The sequence below is a fragment of the Cucurbita maxima genome, unplaced genomic scaffold (genome assembly GCF_002738345.1).
Source record: "Cucurbita maxima cultivar Rimu unplaced genomic scaffold, Cmax_1.0 Cma_Scf00026, whole genome shotgun sequence".
Taxonomy (NCBI): domain Eukaryota; kingdom Viridiplantae; phylum Streptophyta; class Magnoliopsida; order Cucurbitales; family Cucurbitaceae; genus Cucurbita; species Cucurbita maxima.
The window spans coordinates 1,039,436-1,060,828 of NW_019272042.1; the positions used below are offsets into that span (position 1 = coordinate 1,039,436).

General features: G+C 38.4%; 4 protein-coding genes and 1 pseudogene across 5 annotated transcripts; 2 read left to right on the forward strand and 3 right to left on the reverse strand.

Annotated features, from left to right (window-relative positions):
* Positions 1-553: 553 nt before the first annotated feature.
* Positions 554-5,043, reverse strand: LOC111499365 (pyruvate kinase isozyme A, chloroplastic-like). Of its 2 annotated transcripts, none has more exons than XM_023150939.1 (6): positions 4,314-5,043; positions 3,468-3,558; positions 3,118-3,311; positions 2,830-2,951; positions 1,371-1,855; positions 554-998 (listed from the first exon to the last, which is right to left on the reverse strand). In XM_023150939.1, the coding sequence occupies exons 1-6, from the start codon at positions 4,908-4,910 to the stop codon at positions 697-699; spliced, it is 1,791 nt and encodes a 596-aa protein (XP_023006707.1). In that variant the 5' UTR covers positions 4,911-5,043; the 3' UTR covers positions 554-696. The 2 variants fall into 2 exon arrangements, with proteins under 2 accessions (XP_023006707.1, XP_023006710.1); XM_023150942.1 differs by having other exon boundaries at positions 1,371-1,849; positions 4,314-5,035.
* Positions 5,044-5,973: 930 nt separating this feature from the next.
* LOC111499401 (guanine nucleotide-binding protein subunit gamma 2) lies at positions 5,974-8,683 on the reverse strand. Its single transcript, XM_023150995.1, has 4 exons — positions 8,274-8,683; positions 6,535-6,587; positions 6,393-6,437; positions 5,974-6,298 (listed from the first exon to the last, which is right to left on the reverse strand). The coding sequence occupies exons 1-4, from the start codon at positions 8,409-8,411 to the stop codon at positions 6,214-6,216; spliced, it is 321 nt and encodes a 106-aa protein (XP_023006763.1). The 5' UTR covers positions 8,412-8,683; the 3' UTR covers positions 5,974-6,213.
* Positions 8,684-9,625: 942 nt separating this feature from the next.
* Positions 9,626-13,382, forward strand: LOC111499367. Its single transcript, XM_023150944.1, has 4 exons — positions 9,626-10,366; positions 11,403-12,067; positions 12,490-12,680; positions 12,873-13,382. The coding sequence occupies exons 1-4, from the start codon at positions 9,871-9,873 to the stop codon at positions 13,249-13,251; spliced, it is 1,731 nt and encodes a 576-aa protein (XP_023006712.1). The 5' UTR covers positions 9,626-9,870; the 3' UTR covers positions 13,252-13,382.
* A 1,631-nt stretch (positions 13,383-15,013) lies between these two features.
* Positions 15,014-15,639, forward strand: LOC111499398 (annotated as a pseudogene).
* Positions 15,640-16,894: 1,255 nt separating this feature from the next.
* LOC111499372 (ATP sulfurylase 1, chloroplastic-like) lies at positions 16,895-20,240 on the reverse strand. The gene is made up of 5 exons (XM_023150955.1): positions 19,657-20,240; positions 18,585-18,990; positions 18,253-18,513; positions 18,081-18,167; positions 16,895-17,280 (listed from the first exon to the last, which is right to left on the reverse strand). The coding sequence occupies exons 1-5, from the start codon at positions 20,160-20,162 to the stop codon at positions 17,119-17,121; spliced, it is 1,422 nt and encodes a 473-aa protein (XP_023006723.1). The 5' UTR covers positions 20,163-20,240; the 3' UTR covers positions 16,895-17,118.
* Positions 20,241-21,393: the final 1,153 nt, after the last annotated feature.

A 21,393-nucleotide genomic window follows, 5' to 3' on the forward strand; every position in this document is an offset into this window, starting at 1 on the left:
AGTTATATAAATGGTAACAATAATATTAATATTTAACCCTATTTTTCTTCCTCCTTAATAAATTTCTCATTTTTTTCACACTATCAATTTTCTAGCTAAGAATTTCCCCTCTAAAAAAAAATTAAATTCTCTTTTTAAAAAATTTATTTATTTATTACTTTTAAATTTTATTTAAATTTTAATATATGTCTATTTCTTTTCTCTCACGTTTAAATATTTATTCCATTTTTTTCTTTTTTTTTTTTTTTTTAATTTCTTTTAATATAATTTTAAACTAGAAAACTAACGTAGGTCATGGCTTGACATCTTTTTTGTTTTTTCTTTCTCGAACCAATTTTAATACTTGATATGATCTTAAAATATAAGGGGCGAAGATCGGCCAGTAAGATGATAGAGGATAAGCTTCATCGTCAAGAGAAAAACAACCCAGATCATTAGCTAAGACCTCTAAATGATCACTCATTGATGATAGAGGTAGGAGTGTTGTCTGGGCGATTCTTGGTTTGAGCATTTTTGTTCATAGGTCACTAATATGATAGCCACAAAAATGTTAGAGAATAAAAAGAAATAAAGCAAGTGAATCAGAGTTCCCATAGGTTTCCTAGCAACTAAATAACAGATCCAGAAGCTTTGTTCAAGTTAAATAGTTCAAAGGAATGAAAACATTAGCAGAAACATAGAGAGGCACCTTAATTCTTATGGAACATTCATAACTTGGATAGACTGCAACATGTCTGAGACAGCAATGACAAGGTCACCTGATTTGATCAAGTTTCTGGCTTTGAGCAGCAAAAATATTTTGTTGAGGTTGTTTTCCATGTCGTCTGAGAAGCTCATCCGGAAGGGTATCAAACCCCATTGCAGGTTGAGACGTCTCCTCACTGATGTCGTTTCTGTAAATGCAAAGATCGGGCAATCGGGTCGACATCGGGACAGGAGAGATGCCATGTGGCCTGTCTTTGTGTAGACGAAAATTGCATCCACCTCCAAATTATTGGCTACACAGGAATAAGCAACAGGAGCAGCATTATAAGGAAGTGAGGGATAGATGATAGTAGCATATGAAGAAGGGCTCTTCAAGTAACATGTTGTATGTTGGAATTGAGTAATGACATGAGGTAGTATTTGTGTTCTTTCCTTCTCCCCGTAAGAATCCAAGTCCAACTCCAGCGCTAATAGATATGGTCATTTTTGGGCTTTCCCTTTCGGACTTGGGCTTGAGGTGAACTTGGGCTTTCCCTTTTGAACCCAAATCCAAATCAAAAAGAACAATATCTGCTAGTGGTGGACTTGGGCTTGGGCTTGAGCGGTTACCGTACCAAAGCATAGATCTAAACTACAGTATAGTTGGAGAATATGATAAAGCTTACCCATTTTAGCAGCGGAATTGCAGATCTCTTCTAAGATGCTATCTGAGGATGAAGATCCAACTTCAGGGAGTTCCATAGGTTCATGGCGTTTCTCTTCCCTCCACCATTTCTCAATTCTTAAGCTGACATTTCTCAAAACAGCTAATGCCTTGTCAGGGTACTGGCCCATGGCGGACTCACCAGAAAGCATTAGAGCATCTGATCGCTGCCTAACCGCCTCGGAAATATCAGCAACTTCCGCTCTGGTGGGTGTAGGATATTCGATCATCGACTCGAGAAGCTGTGAAGCAACAATAACTGGTTTATTTAACTGCCTGCATAGTTGGACCACCTTTTGCTGGACTAATGGCACCTGTTCCAGTGGTATTTGTGCTCCTAAATCTCCTCTAGCTACCATGGCTCCATCTGATGCTAAAATAATTTCTTCCAAGTTATTCAATGAGTCCAGACTCTCTATCTTCGCGAGGATGGAAATGTCACTGCATATCGAATTTAAAAACAAAAAAATTATTTAGAAGGCGCCCATATACTAACACATAGTTAAAGATATATATGGTCCACTAAATCTGTGAAAACCAACCATGAGTGTGAGATCTCACATCGATTAGGGAGGAGAACGAAACAATCTTTACCAGGGTGAGAAAACCTCTCCCTAGCAGACACGTTTTAAAAACTTTGAGGGAACTCCGAAAAGGAAAGCCCAAAGAAGACAATATTTGTTACCAGTGGACTTGAGCCGTTACAAATGGTATCAAAGCCAGACACCGAGCGATGTGCTAGCGAGGAGGCTGAGTCCTGAAGGGGGTGGACATGAGGTAGTGTGCCAGCAATGACACTAGGTCCTAAAAGGGGGTGGATTGGGAAGTCCCAAATCGATTAGAGAAGGGAACGAGTGCCAGCAAGAACACTGGGCTCGAAGGGAGTGGATTGTGAGATCCCACATCGGTTGGGGAATTGAACGAAGCATTATTTGTAAGGATGTGGAAACCTCTCTCTAGCAAATGCGTTTTAAAAACCTTAAGCGGAAGCTCGAAAGGGAAAACCCAAAGAGGACAACATCTGCTAGTGGTGGGCTTGGGCCATTACAAATGGTACCAGAACAAGACACCGGGCGATGTGTCAGCGAGAAGGTTGAGCCTCGAAGGGGAGATGGACACGAGGCGGTGTGCCAGCAAAGACGCTGGGTCCTGAAGGGGGTGGATTGGGGAGTCCCACATTGATTAGAGAAGGAAACAAGTGTCAGCGAGGACGCTAGGTCTCGAAGGGGGTGAATTGTGAGATCCCATACATTGGTTAGGGAGGAGAATGAAGTTTTTTATTTTTTTTTTATCAAATCTTGAGGGGAAAGCTCAAAAAGGACAATATCTGTTAGCGGTGCGCTTGGACTATTAGACTGAGAGGTCCTGGCTTCAGACCCAGACTAAAAGAACAATCAGCACACCACCATAATTATGCTTACCTGCCACGAGAACGTGCAGCAATATAGCTTTTGAGATGTTTAATCACTTCAGCAGACTTGACAAACGATATGGCAAGAAAATCAACACCTTCAGCAATTCCAAAATCAATATCCAACCAATCCTGGATTCATAAAACTTGCATTAGACTGGGAATACCGCACTATATCAGGGCAATTTGCACTACTAGGCTGCACAAAAGGTTAACCTCAAACATATGGAGACCACGATCCAGAAGCAGATGCAATTAACTAAGGAAATGACAGTTTAAGGAAGAGGGAGGCGCCTACCTTAGAAGAAATTGTAGGGAGCATGGCATTACGTTCTCGAACTAGATGTCCATCCCTCCAAAACGTTAAATTAGCCCGTGGCAACAACAATCCCGGGTCGGTACACAGGCACTTAACATCAGGACCGATCTTTTCGATCACCTCAAACCTCACCATTCCACCATCAACAAGGAGGTCATCACCCACTCTCACATCTACACAATATCAATTATAATTCAAGATTGATACCAATATCATGGAACTTACTACAATAATGAACGCACATACATCCAATTCTGGGGCTATATTAGATAGTGCATGCATTCAGTAAAAGCCAGAGAGAACTTTAGATTTAGGATAGAACCAGTAACCTTCTGCAAACCCTTCATAGTTAACATTAATAGTGCGTTCTGGGAGTGTTGAATCAAAAGCTCGGACACTGAATGTCCAGATTTCACCGTCCTACATAGAAAAGAGCAAGCAGTTAAACATGACCCACCAACTTCTTGAAGTGATTCTTACCCGTTATTATTTTCTTTGGACTTTTCCTCAAAGTTTTAAAACACATATGTTAGAGAGAGGTTCCACACCCTTGTAAAAAATGATTTGTTCCCTCTCCAACCGATGTGGGATCTCACAATCCATCTCCTTCAATCCACCCCCTTCAAGGCCTAGCATTCTCCGGGCACTTGTTCCTCTCTCCAATAAATGTGGGATCTCACAATTCATCCCTTTTTGGGGCCCAATGTCCTCACTGACACTCGTTCTCTTCTCCATAGACGGTGCGAGACACTGGTTGGAGTAAGGCTATACTCTCTCCATAGACGCGTTTTAGAAACTCATTTTCATTAATGGAAGATAAAGTTTTTAGTTTCAGACAAGATTTCGTGACAAGTAGCTTATGATAAAAGTATATTTAGAAGCCTCGACACAAGTTCGCAACACACTATATGATGAAAGGACCCATCTTAGTTTCAAAACATAAAATGTGTAATAGCTTTAGTGGATTTTAGAGTTCCAGGCAGAAGAAACTTGAAATCTAAACGTTTCTCAGTGACTGAATCAACAACATAATCATGATCGCCTGTTGGGTAAGCTAGGCAAATCCCAGTATTCGAATGCAGTCGGAAATTTTTAAATCTTGGGCAAAAATTAGAATGAATTCGACTGATTATCACACAATAAGATGAAAAACGATAAAGAACCGAAGAACTTACTTCCGCTTTAGCCGAAGAAGCTCCACCAAGATCACCCATGTGAATTTCACTCCCTTCAGTATCCATCATGATAGCGACCGCATAGCCCTTCTCCTCATTGAGCCTCCGTACGCGTTCAATTACCATCCGATGCCAGTCTCGAGTTCCATGGCACATATTGATCCTTGCGACATTCATCCCGCCAACAGCGAGCGCCTCGAGCTGCTCGAATCCGCAGGTAACAGGGCCAATGGTGCACACGAGCTTCGTCCTCCTGGTGCTCCTGAAGCCATTCTCCTTCAATTCAGCCTCCGTCACAGTATCGACCTCAATCGCGGTGGAATCAGACATAACAGGCACAAACTCCCTAGTAACAGAAGAGGACAGAGCTCCACCTCCGCCGGTGGAGCCATTTTCAGAAACCAAGACTTGGGAAGTGAAAGCAGATGACAGAGGATTGGAATCCGGAGAGGAAGAGGCTCTGATTGACGATTTTGTGAAGGAGAGAGGGAAGCGGAAAGCGGCGGTGGACGGAGAGGGTTTTGAGAGGGAGTGTTTGGAGAGAGAAATGCCGGGAGAGCGGGTGGCGGAGGTGAAAATTTGCAGAGATTGTGTCATTGTGAGGGGAAAAGTGGGAAGTTCAGAGCTTCAGAAATGGCTGCCGGAAGATCCAGGGCCCAAAACGGCTTCAAGCTTTGGGACTGAATGGATCAGATGAGGTTTATTGGGTTTTAAAGAACGACGTGGACGGTGCCGATTGGTTTCTCTAATTTCCTGCTTCAATGTGTGAGACAAATATGTCAGACAATACGAGAACGAAATTGGAACTTCTCATATTTGGGTCGGGTCGAGGAGTTATGTTTTGCCCGTGAGATGTTTGATCAAGTCCAATAACGAGCGAAACTCTCGTTTTGCGTTGCTGAGACATGCTCCTAAGGATCAAGTTTTTACAATCGAAGATCACCGAGGACCCGAGTGACGTGCCAGCATGATTAATTGAGTGCCAGCTTGTAGCAATGCTATCAACAATCAGGGAGCTTGATCCTTTCGAACGAAACACTTTCGAGTTTGTGCTTTAGTTTAATTGCTGCTAGCGTACTTTGTTGCGTTCATTTCCTCTTGCTCTCACTCTCACACTCTCTCTCTCTTTCTCTCTCGTTTATTCTCATTTTCATTTTTTTTATTTTTTTTTAATGTACATTCAACTCAAACATTTTCTCTTCGCACCATCATCAAATCAATGTTTTAAAAAATATGTCAATCTCTTCAAACAATTAAGAATCGTAATTTTGATCATGTTCTTCGACATTTGGTGGACTACAAAATAGAAGGGTAGACGAACAGTGTTTCCTTATTGACAAGGTATAATTGAATATCAAAAGCGTAATCACATTACTAGAACAAAAAATTAAAGACGTATTGAAGTTAGAGACCTTTAAATAAGTCGTGTGCGGGAGTTATGAATAGAGGGCTAGAGAAGGAGTGATATCGAGATGAGCTATAAGTAGGAACTAGCTTGGTACCATGGCTAAAACGAAAGCCATGATTAGGGGCATAGAGCTAAAGCTAGCACTCGAGACAAAGCTATTATAAATATCAACAGGAAATGTTCAAAACAGTCATATTTTGCACAAAAACTCGATATCGTTTCGAATAAGAACATTAAAAAAAATGAATCGGGTTATCAAAGTTCCACTTTAATTCGCTTAAATGATCCCGAATATTGCAGAAAAGAATGTGCAAAGTGAAAGGGAAGAGCTTTATGGGAGGTGTTTTCATAAATGAATACAACATTTGCTTTAGAAAAACTATTCACAATGTACCTAAGTTGAATGAAGAAACTCTTCAAAGCAGCCATGATCATCACAACATAACAATCTCCCAATCTGTATAAAAATTCAAAGAGAAATCAAAAACACCATCACAATACCCAGCATCTGCAACCTTTAGAATCCGGCGGACCTTCGAACCATCGATCCCATAGCGGGTTTAGAGGGCCACGGGTTCTGCAGCCGACCAAAAACGAGATCAAGGAAGATTTTAAAGGTCTGTTGTTGAAGACAAAGCACTGAATTTAAAAAGAAAGAGCAGAGATCTTACTGTGGGAGAAGGGGGTCTGGTCTTGTTTCCACGTTGATCAGCATTCTGAAAGGTTCAAAACACAGCAATTTCACAAATGAATTGGACATATTTTCTATGGATACTCAATCAACAGATCCCTAATGAATTATATCATGCTTACTCTTTGCATTTTGTTGATGCCTTGTCCAGTTTATCAAGCTGTTCCAGTTCTTCCTGCATTCGAATTCATAATCGTAACAAAATTAATCCCCCTTGGAGCATATCCATGCTAATAATCATAATCAAAAAGCCCGTTATAATTTGAACTTTTGAATCTAGTGGTGATTTAATAGGAGTTCTAAGTTTATATCTATGGAATGCTATTCATATTGCTGCATATTAGTAGTCATTGAACAAGGACATAGTAGAGATCGCTTAGATATATATGAGTAGATTAAAAAAGTTAAGGGCGTGTTTGGAGAGGGATTTTAAATTGAAGACATGTTTTGGATTCATTTCGAAAATGATATAAAATTCCTCTCGATCGGTTCTAACTTTGATTTACTCTAGTAGTGTAAGCTTTGAAGATTGAAGGTGATTCTTGGGAAGAGATGTACCAGTCCCAAGTCCAAGCCCACTACTAGCATATATTGTCATCTTTAGGCTTTCACTTCCGAGCTTCCCCTCAAGGTTTCCACACCCTTATAAGGAATGCTTCATTCTCCTCTCCAACCGATGTGGGATCTCACAATCCACCCCCTTGGGGGCCCAACGTCCTCGCTGGGACACTGTCCGGTGTCTGGCTCTGATACCATTTGTAACAGCCTGACCCCACCACTAGCAGATATTGTCCTCTTTGGACTTTCCTTTTCGAGCTTCCCCTCAAGATTTTAAAATATGTCCACTAAGGAGATGTTTCCACACCCTTATAAGGAATGTTTTGTTTCCCTCTCCAATAGATGTAGGATCTCACAATCCCGCCCAGTGTCTAGCTCTGATATCATTTGTAATAGCCCAAGCCCACCGCTAACAGATATTATCCTCTTTGGGCTTTCCCTTCCGGGATTCCCCTCAAGGTTTTAAAATATGTCCACTAGAGAGAGCTTTCTATACTCTTATAAGGAATGCTTCGTTCCCCTCTCTAATTAATGTGAGATCTCACAATCCACCTCCTTGGGTGTCAGCGTCCTCGCTGGCACACCGCTCGGTGTCTGGCTCTAACAACATTTGTAACAGTCCAATCCCACCACTAGTAGATATTATTCTTTTTGGGTTTTCCCTTCTAGGCTTCCCCTCAAGGTTTTAAAGCGCATCTCTCAGGAAGAGGTTTTTACACCCTTATAAGGAATGCTTCATATCCCTCTCCAACTTACATGGGACCCCACAAGTCAGACATTCATGAGAGGAGTACAGGTACATATTTGGCTTCTTATGGTCACAAGAAGAACAGGAAAAACAAGGAACAACATCCTTCAGTTTGTTCTTTACGATTGAAACAGAAGATTTCTCTTGAGCCAACACTTCTCCTTTAACCACCATAATTCTCAAGCTATGATAACAAAGATAATCTATTCGTCTTTGAATGTTGCTTCTGAGCATCAACATTTTCATCCAATCTACAACTATGGAGTGGGAATCAACATCCACAACAGTGACATTCACAGTTTCCCTTCAGAACTATCAGAACAGAATCAAAGTAAACAAGAACACCAGCACAAAAAAGGCAGAAAAACAGTTCAGAAACATTTGAAATGGAAGAACAGAGCTCATTCAACAACAGTTCCAGCTCCAATCCAAATTTCTCGAGTACCCAATTTCAGAAATGGCGTTTTAAACATTTAGGAAGTGATAATTTAACACTAATCATTCAAAGTCACACACAATCAGAACCCTCAAACGAAAGAGAAAAAAGGGACTAACCTCCAGAATCCTCGCTTCTTGCTCGAGCCGCTTCACTTCAGCCTGTATCCTATGTTTTCCTCTGGTATCAATCGAAGAAGAAGAAGAAGACGAAGAAGACTGAACCCGTTGGGCTATCGGGCTCGTCGATTCGGACATACCCGATCGCTCCTCCAATTCCAAGAACCAAAAATTCAAACCCTAAAGTTGGATTCTACTAATAATAAGTCAAAAAACGATCAAAGAGACGCCATTAGAGACGAAAAGAATGAAGACCCACAAGCGATTATGGCTATTCCTCGAACCCCTTTTGCTGTAATTTGATGGATCTGACCAGAGAGAGAAGACAAGTTAGCAGCCGCTAAGGGTCAGTTCTTTTGGTGGGCCGCTTTATTCAGCCTTGTTTTGACCCTTTCAGGCGAGTGGAGAAGAAAGAAATATAAAAAAAATTCCAACTATGTGTAGTTTTTTTTGTCTGTTTTTGTCCCTTTTTTCTTCAATTTTGTCCATTCATTAAACTATGCAGAGCAAGTACGCAGCACAGTAGAATGGGGACGGCAATGACTGAAATTCGAGGCTAAAATTAGGGTTCTAAGATTTTGAACAGGTTTTTGCAGGTGCTTTGTTTTGGAAGTACTTCGGAATATCAAATCTTCATAACACTTTGAATTATTCAGAAACTTTGGCATGTTCATCTTTAATTCAATAAATTTCACTTGCTTTATTCACATGTTTATCAACAAAATTTGTTAGTATAAGTACTAATTATTAGACATTGTCTTAATTCATTCATGTACCCTCATTTACTCATGTTTTAGAAAGATTATGAGCCTCTAACTCAAAAGAACAATGTTTGAGATCCCTCGATTGGAGAGTGTCTTGTAAGGATGTAGAAACTTCTCCCTAACAGACTTGTTTAAAAACCGTGAGACTAACAATGATATATGATGGATCAAAGGAAAAATATCGACAAACAATTGTTGTCTTAATTTAATGACATACCTACATTAGAATAATTTTATTTAAGTAATTTTGAGCTAATTTAAATTAGAAATCTTAATGATAATCATTAATAGGATTTCTAATTTAAATTAACTCAAAATCACTTAAATAAAATTATTATTGTAAAAAATTCTATAAAGTTTTAAACATAATTAAAAAAAATGGCTAAATTAATGAAAATTTGTTAGTATTTATTTAATTCCTGAATATCTAAATTAAATTGACATAATAATTAGTTTGAGATTTAAATTAATTACAAAATACCACAATTAATCCAAAACAAATACGATCCTAATTTAAATTTTTTAAAAAAAAATCTCTTATTCCCAAAAAGGAAAATGTTTTTACACTTATAAAAGAAGAACCCTCCGGCGTGACAGTACGCTGAGGGTCCGAAATGTGACCAATAAAGATTAAAGAAGCATTTATTTGAAAGAAAGGTGACGGTGGGGAACGGTATCGTAGCCTTTTTTCCAATTCAAGAAACCTCTCTTCCATCTCCGGAGGGCTAGGAGTGTACTCTGGGGAAGAAAAATGGCGTTCACAGATCAAATCACTAACTGAAATTGACTGAGAGCTTATTCTATTACAATTCCATCACTTCAGTTCCGGATTAATGGCGTTCCGATTTGGAGTTTGTCCACGCGCCACCGCCATCTCCAACTTTCCCCAACTCAATGACAAGAACTTTCTCATTCTCCCTCACGAACGAGAGGTTGAGATTCGGCGGGCGAGAGGCACGAGGAGATTGAGAATTAGGGTTTCGGATGGAGAAGAATCGTATCTCGGGATGTGGAAGAACGCGGTGGAGCGCCAGAGGAAAGCTATTGAGTTTCGGAAAGTTGTGGAGAATACTGTGGGAAATGACGATCGCAATGACGGTGATCGAAGTGATGATCAGTTGGCGGAGAAGAGCGAGGAGTTTAGTAAGATTCTTCAGGTCCCGACGAAGGAAAGGGATAAGATTCAGCGGATGCAGGTCATACATCGAGCCACTGCCGCCATTGCAGCTGCTCGTGCACTTGTTGGTGAGACTAGAATTGTAGCTGATTCGAATACTTCTTTGAATTTGAATAGTAGGAATGACGGTGGACTGCTCGATCGTGAAGAAGGTATTATTAACATTATTGGATCTTGAAGAACTGATCTATTTGTTGATTATATGAGTTGAAGTCAAGTTACACATTTATATAAATTCTAGGCTATTTTCTCTTCTGTATTTGACCTTCTTTCAAGTTGAACTTTGAATATTACAAGTAGTTGGTACATTTCCGTTTGGCTTGTTAGCGAATGAATAAACTTTCATGTTTGACCAGGCATATCTTCTCTGAGTTTCAAGCTTAGAAAATTGATTGGTTAATATAGATCTGCAATCAACATCCTAATACAGAAAATAATGACAGTGTTTCTAGTGTTACAATCACAATTTTCTTGATAGCGAACTTTTGTGATGTGCAGCACTCACTCCCAATACTGAGTGAGTCAAGCCAATTTGGATTCTTGTCGCCTACGGCCAGGCAATATATGCTCAAGTCTCTAGCCCCGTTTGAGAAGAAGGTTTTAGAAACGAGGGCAGAGTGATTTTTGAAAGAGAGTTTGAAAGCAAAGTTGAAAGAAGGTTCGAAAGTCGTTATATGATTATATGCAAAGAAAGAAACACCATAACTTTAATATCATATAACTCAGGTGGGAAGAATTGACAATTAGTCACATTCTCCTATAGAACATTTTGAGGTGATTCAGGTCTGCTAGGCCTAGACGTGTTTTCGCCGAACGGTCATACAAAATCTAGGTGGGAGGAGTTAACGACTAGTCACATCCCCTATAGTATATTTTGGGGCAATTTAGGTCTGACAGGCCTAGACATGATTTTACCGAATAGTCATACAAACAGAAAATACAATATTAAGACAATACAACATGAAATCCAATAAAGGGTTCGGTGTGGTGTGAGAAACACGCCCTGGAGAACATGACCATGACAACTAGCACGCCTAGAAAAGAATAGAGAACTAGTGTTATTGTGGTTTAGTAATTTGAAGGAGACAATTTAATGGTTTATGTATTTAGACTTGTTAACTTCTTATGTGGTTGTTTAGGCTCTCTTACTAACTCTTTATTTTTCTATACTGTTTTTGATTCATCTAGCATCATCTGAATTTCAAAGCGAGAACACCCTGCTACCCAAGTCTGAAACTTCACCAACTGCGACCCCTGGTCCAGATTTCTGGTCTTGGACACCCCCTCCAGATAATGATGGGAATGGTAATGCTTTCAGTGAGTTGCGACCAATTGAAAAATCACAGGCATATCCAATGCTATCCAATTTTGTTAAGGAGAAAGAGCCTCCGGTGGGATTTCTCTCAATTCCTTTTCAGAGTGAACTTCCTGAAAGCGTCAAACCTCTTCTACCACCTTTTCAATCATTGATGGACATTGAAAAGTTAGAATCATTGGAAACCAGTACAGAAACTCATTCCTTGGAAGAAGATGAAAATGTTGGGATGGAGTTTTCAGTACTTGCAGCAGAAGCATCTCAGGCGCTTAGTAGCATAGATAAAGAATCAACAAAAGGAATAGATTCAGATGGGTCACGATGGTGGAAGGAGATGGGAGTTGAGCAGAGACCGGATGGAGTGATTTGCAAGTGGACACTAACAAGGGGAGTTAGCGCAGACCTCGCCACTGAGTGGCAGAACAAGTATTGGGAAGCTGCTGATGAGTTTGGTTATAAGGAACTTGGTTCAGAGAAATCTGGCCGCGATGCCTATGGAAGTGTTTGGCGTGAATATTGGAGAGAATCTATGCGGCAGGTCAGTTTAAATTGTTAATGATTTGCTTGCTTCTGTTGCATTATCCTTGTAAAATATTTGCTTTATGCAATCAGTTAAAGTCTCAATAGTCTTTGTTTTATGCACTCACATAAAGTGCTTAATGGTTAGTTCGAATCCATATGCTAGTTTGCCAAATTTGAAAACGAAGTTAAATCATTTCATTGGATATTGCGAGAAGATGGAAATGCCTTTATGAGTGTGTAATGTACAATCTGTCTGTTGATATATAACAAATTCTTTGGTGTCTCTCTCTCTGATACTTGAGAAGGATTCGCTGATGTTTCGATGTTGGGAAATGATCTCTAATGTGGATCCTGGAAATTGCTTCATGTGGTTCCTAATTTCAACCATGGCAGCAAGCAGTCCTTATTATGACCATAACTGAACTTTCTTTCTTCCAGGAGCAAGGCCTTGTTCACCTTGAAAAAACTGCAGACAAATGGGGGAAAAATGGAAGTGGCACCGAGTGGCAAGAGAAATGGTGGGAATATTATAATACCTCTGGTCAAGTTGAAAAAAATGCTCATAAATGGTGTAAAATTGACCCGAACACGTATGTCGATCCTGGTCATGCTCATATCTGGCATGAAAGGTATCAAAATTTTTCAAATGTTGGAGATGCTAATCACCTGTTGTTCTTGTTGTCCTCTTGACTTGGTCTTTTGTGATGCATTCTCAATCCTCTGAATTCCTTTTTCGAGATTTCGTACGTTTAATCTGGTGACATGCTTCTTAAGAAATTGTCTATTTGAGTTTGCTTTAGCATGTAACTTTCTTCTTGCAGATGGGGTGAAAAGTATGATGGACAAGGTGGCAGCATCAAGTACACAGATAAATGGGCTGAAGGATGTGAAGGTGATGGTTGGACGAAGTGGGGCGACAAATGGGACGAAAACTTCGACTCGAATGGTCATGGCATCAAACAGGGGGAAACATGGTGGGAAGGTAAACATGGAGAACGGTGGAACCGTACGTGGGGCGAGGGCCACAGTGGTTCAGGCTGGGTTCACAAGTATGGCAAGAGCAGCAGTGGGGAGCATTGGGACACACATGTTCAGCAGGAAACCTGGTATGAGAGATTCCCACACTTCGGCTTTTATCACTGCTTCAACAATTCAGTCCAGCTCCGGGAAGTTCAGAAGCCATCTGAGACGTCTTTGTAAGTCTTCTTTTCGTACTGCTTAGTGAATATAAAAACTTGCAGTATTATAGCTCATTTTGAAGAAAATTGAATGCTTTATCGGAGTGGATACCGTTTTTCTGTCATTGTACATAAAATAAAAGCTTTAAACTTTGCTGAGATGATTTTGGATGGCTGCAATTTAAAGAATCACGACTCTTGATAATGGTATGATATTGTCCTTAAAAGACCTCGTATATATGAAAATGAATTCCTTACTTATAAATCCATGATCAACCTCTTATTTAGCCTATGTGGAATTCCTCTCCCAACAATCCTCAATAGTCCTCCTCTCGAACAAAGTACACCATAATAAAGCCTCCCTTGAGACCTATGGAACCTTTGAATAGTCTCCCCTTAATCGAGGCTCAACTCTTTATCTAGAGTCATCGAACAAAGTACACCATTTGTTTGATACTTGAGTCACTTTTGACTACACCTTCGAGACTTTCAACTTCTTTGTTCGGCATTTGAGGATTATATTGATATGGCTAAATTAAGAACATAGCTCTGGTACCATGTTAGGAAACCAGATGATATGATATTGTCTACTTTAAGCATAAGTTTTCATGGATTTGCTTTTGATTTTTTCCAAAAGTCTCGTACTAATGGAAATGTATTCCTTACTTATAAGTCCATTATAAATAAAAAAAAAAAAAAAAAAAATTGATAGTGATTATGAAAAAATATACCATTGAAGATCATGGAAGAGCGAAAACTGCGTACATTTTGTCTTTATCTCCAATTTTCAAACTTGTTGGCCCCCCAACTTATATGTCATAACTATGAAACTTTCCATATCGATTTTATTTTATTGCACTAAGAGAACAACATTCATACATGCATCCATACAAACATGTTCGAGCATGCCTACATCCATGCGTGCATGCATACTTCAAAAAAAAACTTACAAACATGCATGCATGCATGCCTACATCCATACATACATGTATGCATACATAATTGAAAAGAAACGTGCCTTCATCCATGCCTGAAAGCATAATTAAAAATAAGATTTTTACTAAAATTTATGTGGTCCATTTTTCCTATTAAATTATAAATTTGGTTTTTGTAATTTCAATTTAATTTCAATTTAACTCTATATGTCCAATAAATTTTAAATTTAATTATTCAAAATTTATTAATATTTCCAAAATTTATACAATTAAAGATGAAAATACAAGATTAAATTTATACATTAAAAATATACAACTTGGTATATTGCTACGTAAGTTCCATTAAATAACGATCTAAATACAATGTTTGAAATAAATAAGAATCGAGTTTTTTTTTTTTATAATTTGTTTCTACAGATAATCAAATAAATTCTCTTGAAAAAGGAAAATAAAAACCACCATATAATTAAGATTTTTCATGGAACTCTACAAAAGTTGAATGCCATTATTTTTCTTCTAAACTTGAACTTCTAAGAAATTGTCCAAAACTTTGACCCGAGTGAAATTCGGCTTACAATATATAATTTTTATAATTTAAATTCTCCTAAAAATTAATATTGAAATCTACTTCAAACCATAACCTCCCAACACATGGGTATCATTCTCATATTCATGGAGTATAGGGTTGTTATAATATCTTTTTATTCGCTATCAAAATTTAGTAAACTTTTTAAAAAAATTAATAAAAATTTGAATCTATGAGCTTTTGATTGATTGGGCGTGGCCTTTATATATACTCGTATAACCCATAAGGACTCTCCTCTCTCTCTCTCTCTCTCTCTCTCTCTCTCTCTCTTCTGAAGGAGATGTGTTAGTTCCCTTTCTAAGGTTTCCATGGAGATGGGGGAAGCTCTAACTAAAGAACAAATGGATGAGCTTAGAGAAGCTTTTCTTTTGTTTGATAAAAACAGAGATGGTGGGTCATCTTCTTCTTTCGTTTTCTGTAACATCATGATTGAATTCTGTTTGAACAGTTCAATTTACGTCTGTTTATGTTGGGAATTGAACGAGCAGGTTGCATCACTCTTGATGAACTTAGAACAGAGATAAAAAAATTGGGTCAAAATCCCACGGAGGAAGAGCTGAAGGACATGATTAGAGAAGTCGATGCCGATGGCAATGGAACCATCGAGTTCTGGGAGATTCAGATATTGATGTCCAACATCATGAAGGTCCGCCATTTCCAGAGAGGCTGATTTGAATGGTGATGGCCAAGTCGATTACCCTGAGTTCGTCAAGATCATGACTGAACATGCCTCAGAAATCCTATCAAAACGAGGCCTTTTCTAATGATAATATGATAACCAAAGAAAGAAAGATGAGCCTGGTTTGATTTGTATATTAGTATTTGAGTTCATGTCAATTTGGAAGCTATAGGAGTTTATGGTTTAAATGCAAAGAAATGATATTGATGTATGGTTTGGAAGCTAAAGAAAGCAAAAAGAGCTTATATTATGATGTGCTGAATTAGCTGAGCATTCTTGGTTGAATTTAGAAGACAGGTGATGAGAATTTTGAGGTATTTTTAGAAATTTCTTCGATGTCGATGTCGATGTCGATATCGATGTTAATAAGTGTCTTTTTGCTACTCGAGCTCGAGAGCGGGTTGTCTGTGTGGTTGGTGTGTAATCATTCTTCCAAACAAAACCAGAAAGCTTGACCAAATCTATCTAACTTCATTTCACTTTCTTGGTAGTTACCTGTTTTCTTTGTAAAGGCAAAAGTTCAAGTTTCTTTCACAGATTATGATGCTAAGTTCTGAAGACTAGCAGCTCCCATTTGAGGTTTGTTACGATGAGGTAAAGTTGAAATTCGGTTTGTTTGAAATTCAACATCGGGTGGAGAGCGGAACGAGACATTAAGAATGTGAAAACCTATCCTTAGTAAATACGTTTTTAAAATTATGAGGCTGACGACGATATGTAACGGACTAAAGTTTAGTGTTGGGCTTGGACGGTTACAAATGGTTTTAGAGCCCGACATCAGGCGGTGTGCTAATGAAGACGCTGGCCCTCAAAGGGGTGGATTGTGAAATCTCACATCGATTTGAGAGGGGAACGAAAAATGTAAACTTTTTCCTGACAGACACATAATGAACTAAAACCGACATTATCTGCTAGCGGTAGACTTAGTTTTATTCTTCTGTTTCCTGCTTCAATATGAACACGGAAGTCAATGCCTGAAGGTTAATACACAGCCACAAATGAAACTCCTATCTTTTTACACAATAAGATCAGCGAAAGACAAATACTTCCATAAAAAAGTTAGCCTATAAGAGAACTTTTGGTCCCATCCTCTAGAGTAAAGCCTTCTAACCAATTCATCTGCTTACCGCTAGTAGATATTATCCGCTTTAATCCTCGTAAAACACGTCTTCCAGGGAGAGGTTTCCACATTTTTGTAAGGAATGTTTAGTTCCCCTCTCCAACCAATGTGCGATCTCATAATCCACCCCTCTTGGAGCCCAACGTCCTCACTGGCACACCACCTCGATGACTGACTCTGATATCGTTTGTAAACAACCAAGCCCACTGCTAGCAGATATTGTTCGTTTTGACCCAACCTCACGATTTTGAAATGTGTGTTTTAGGAAAAAAATTCCACACTTTTATAAGACTCCAACCGTAGGATCTCACAGTATTCCAGTTCGGAAAGAGACAACCAGTCCAGAAAGAGAAATTCAAACTTACCATGCTATGCTAGAATCACACTTATATTACATAAAAATGAAAATCGAAATGCATCACACTTAAATTTTACATGCCCGTGAGCATATATGTTACAGGGCTAGGCCAATGCCCAAATGACTTTATTCAGCTCAAGACACCTAACAGAATGTCAAGTTTATATCACAAACAGGAGCATAAAGTGTTGTGCTGAAATCCTGTGATGTACTATGATCTACAGGATTTAAGCTGTGCTACAGCTTCAGGTTTGGGGATACTCCCAATGTTTGCTGGAACTAAGCTTTCGTAGTATTCGACCAATACGCTCCAGCCACCGGGACACATAAACCCATCTGGAGGGTTCTCCTTATTCCTTGCAAGAGTTCGCATCTAACAAATACCAAGAAGAGACCCCGACTCAGAATGTTTCAGTTTGTTCCTTCTAGGCCTAGCCTAGATTCTTGTAAGGAATGAAAAAGATTTTCTGTAATATTCCAAGCTCACCTCTATTAGATACTGTCATCTTTGAATTTTCTCTTCTAGGTTTTCCCTCAAGGTTTTAAAACATATTTGCTAGGGAGAGATTTCCACACCCTTATAAGGAATGCTTCATTCTCCTCTCCAACCGATGTGGGACATCACAATCCACCCTCTTGGGAGCCCAGCGTTCTCACTGGCACAACACTCGTGCCTAGCTCTAATACCATTTGTAACAGCCCAAGCCCACCGCTAGCAGATATTATCCTCTTTGGGCTTTCCTTTCCCTTCTGGTTTCCCCTCAAAATTTTAAAACGCGTCGGCTAGGAAGAGATTTCTACACCCTTTTAAGGAATGTTTCGTTCTCTTCTCCAACCGATGTGGGATCTCAAAATCCACCCCCCTTGGGAGCTAGCATCCTCGCTGGCACACCGTTTGGTGCCTAACTCTGATGTCATTTGTAACAGCCCAAGCCTACCGCTAGCAAATATTGTCATTTTTGGGCTTCCCCTCGAGGTTTTAAAACGCGGCTGCTAGGGAGTGGTTTCTACACCCTTATAAGAAATGTTTCGTTCTTCTCTCCAACCAATGTAGGATCTCACACCCCTCTTTTGTTTTTTAGTTTTAGAGACAAAAGACAGTAATTTCCTGTTGGAAAAGCTATGAAACGACATCGATTCTCTCGACTTGCAGAGATTGGTATGAAGAAGTACCTTGGTGCCTGATATGAAGAGGAAATCCTGAGGTCTTGAAGGATCAAAAAAGGCCATTTTGCCTCGAGTTTTGTCATATGCAGCAACCTGCATTATAATTGGAAGTTGGAACTAAAGGATATGTAGAAATATGAAGTGATTGTGGCAGAAAAGTTGCAAGTTCATATGATACCTTGAAAGGAAGGATATTTAGGCGCTCTAAACCAGGAGCCATGCTCAATACTTTCTTCCCATGGTCAGGATCATAAAGGTCCCTCTTCTCAGTAGGATGGCCCATACCAGCAGGATCTCGACCAACAATGTAAAAGTTAGCCCCTGCATTGATCCTTGCCTTTGCGTGCCACTGCACCTCGGTTGGACCGGCGTAGTGCATCGGCGATGGGAAAATGGAAACAACGGTCGTCTCGGGATCAAGAACACCATCTTCAAGAACCTAATGAAGTGAGTTTCAAGAGTGAGTTGGTAGCATTGTGGAAATATGATATGAAAGGAGGGGTGTGGTACCTTTTGATGTTGTTTGATCCTCCAATGAAGAGGAACATCATCAGCCTTGGTGTAGCCACCCAATGGATTAAGCAAAAGGATAGGGTTGGTGTAGCCCATATCAAGAAGGCGTCGACGAGTATCGGTCATGAGCAGAGCATGACCGTTATGCACCGGATTGCGAAGCTGGAAAGCGAACACTGCATCGGCATTGCGGCTGATGAACTCGTTGCGAAGTTGTGCAGGCGATAATCGAAACGAGTCGAGGCCATCGTGGTACTTGATTGGTTCAATGACCTCTAGATCACCTCCTATCAACCAATTTCCAGCATTCTTAATAGCCTCATCAACATAAGGAAGACCTGGAGCTGTTGTTCCCCATGTTCTTGCAATCCTTTCTTCCTTCGGTTGCTTGTATATCTCAATACTGCTCGAAAAAAAAATTATAACTCGAACAATTAAATTGAGTTTAAAAATGTTCAATCTTCTCGAAAATGGAAGTTCAAATTCTCTTACCCACTTGTACTAAGAAAAACCTTCGAACACTCCTAGCTACAATAATTCCAAACTAAGTCTTAAAATGTCAATATCTATAATAGTAAATAACGTATCAATTATTATTATAAAAAAAATTAAAAAAATCGAACTCTTTCATAAAAATTACAATTTTTTAGTTTAATCACTCTTGATCGAGAAATTCTATTTTTATCTAATCAAGTAAAAAAAATATATATATATGAACTTGGTTCGTGTTAGCTGCCGTTCTAATCCTATACTGATAAAGAGAATATTGTCCCGGCTTTGTTTAAAAAAATTCGACAATAAACTAACGTGTAGATTAAATATAAAATTTATCGATACGTACATCAATTAATTAAAACAAATGTTTACGAGCTTACGATAGGTTTAAAAAAAATATATGAGTAGCATGCGAATTGGAAAATTATAAAATTTTAATATAATGTTTTTATATGAAAAATTAAATACAAGGCATATTTATAAAAGCCCAAAAAATTTACTCTTTGTTTAAAAAAATAAAATATAAAATGAGAAAAAAAAAAAAAGACGGTTAAAACAAAAGGCGTGATCTTACTCATTGAGAATTGCAACCGGGCGATCATCGGAGCCGAAGAGCGCAACCTTAGAGGAGGCGCCGATTCGGGTCTTGACGGCATCGTCGATGGCCAAAACGATGGGCACCGACATGTTAACAACCGATCCATCATGAAGACGGAGCGAATTGAAATGAAGCGTTTGGAGGAACTCGGATTCTCTCATGAACCCGGAAAGAGGGCTAGCCCAGCCCTCGCTCAGAATGTGCACCCATTGCAGATCGATTCGCGACAGCTTGACTCGGGGCAGACTCAGAGCCTCCCGATTCTTGAAAGCCCTCATGGATTCGTCCACAATAAGGTCCATAAGCTTGCCTCCATCCGGGTCGATCAACCCGCACGAGACCCGGATCCGACGGCGAGCGTTGTTTCTAATCCTGAGAGAAATTGGGAGTTGAATCGACGGTGAGATGGTTTTGACGAAGGTTATTGGAGACTGGGGGAAGGCGTTTGTGGGTTTGATGAAGGCGGCAGCCATGGACGCCATTGGAGGTGAAGACCCAAGCTCAGGCCCCGCTTCGGTTCTGTTCTTCTCTGTTTCTTTGTTGAACGGTTTTAATAATTAATGGCATGATAAATTCGGTTTATTATGCGCCAAAACTAAAAGGTACTTTTTTTTTTCTTTTTTCTTTTTTAATTTGAATTATTATTATTTTTCTAATAATCCATAGTTTTTAAAAGAAATAAAATTCTTTTTCGCAATAATTGAAAAAAATATGGTAAATTGATTTTATTCAATAGTAATGTAATAATATTATTTTATAATATAAGCAAAATTCAATAAAAATTAAAATTTTAGATGAGATGTGGAAGAATTTAATCATTTTAATCATTAAATTATTAAAACCTTTAATTATTAGTTGAGAAAAACAATAGTAAAATTTCTTTGGAGGCCGCTCACGATCTTATACGTTATGTTCATAAACATTCTTGGATGTTCAACTCTAAAAAAACGCTACACCATCAAAGTTTTAATTTCTCCCGACCCATTTGATTATGGGAAGTAAATTTAATTTTTTGATTTAAAAAAACACCTTTTTGTGGGATTAAAAGATTAGGCATGAAAGATACTATATCCGAAGTGGATTCCTATGGTAAAAAAGAAAAAAAAAATTAATTAGAAAATTTTTAATTAATTAATTAAGATTAGTGGAGTTTGATTAAGGCTAATGGATGAAGACTTTGTTAGCTTTTAAATTTTCATAGCTTTCTATTAAGGCTAAGCTCAACTTTTGAGCAGCCATAATAATAGTTTAAAATAATTGCATTATTGGCCTTTTAAAAAGTCATTACATTAAAATTCTTAAAAAAAAAAAAAAAAAAACTTTTATCGGTCTAATCTGAAGTCGGATCACTCTAAATTTATTTTTATTCATACCATTATTTAATATACTTCTATTTTATAATAATAAAAAAAATACAAAAATATTTTTAAACAATCTATAAAAAAAAATTATACAATTTTGTTTCTTTTAAACCAATCGAAAGAATTTAAAACTTTTTTGGTTGACTTTTAAGATAGTTTTTTACATGATTTTTAAAAATAAAGAAAATAAAAATAATTATTTTGTTCGCGATAATATAATCATTTTCAACCCATCCCTTATATCACCAATTTTTTAAAAATCAATTTTTGTAAATTATAGAAAGTAAAATAAAGAAATTTAGATAATTTATTTAAATTAGTTTTAAAATGTTTTTTTTTTTTTTTTTTTTTT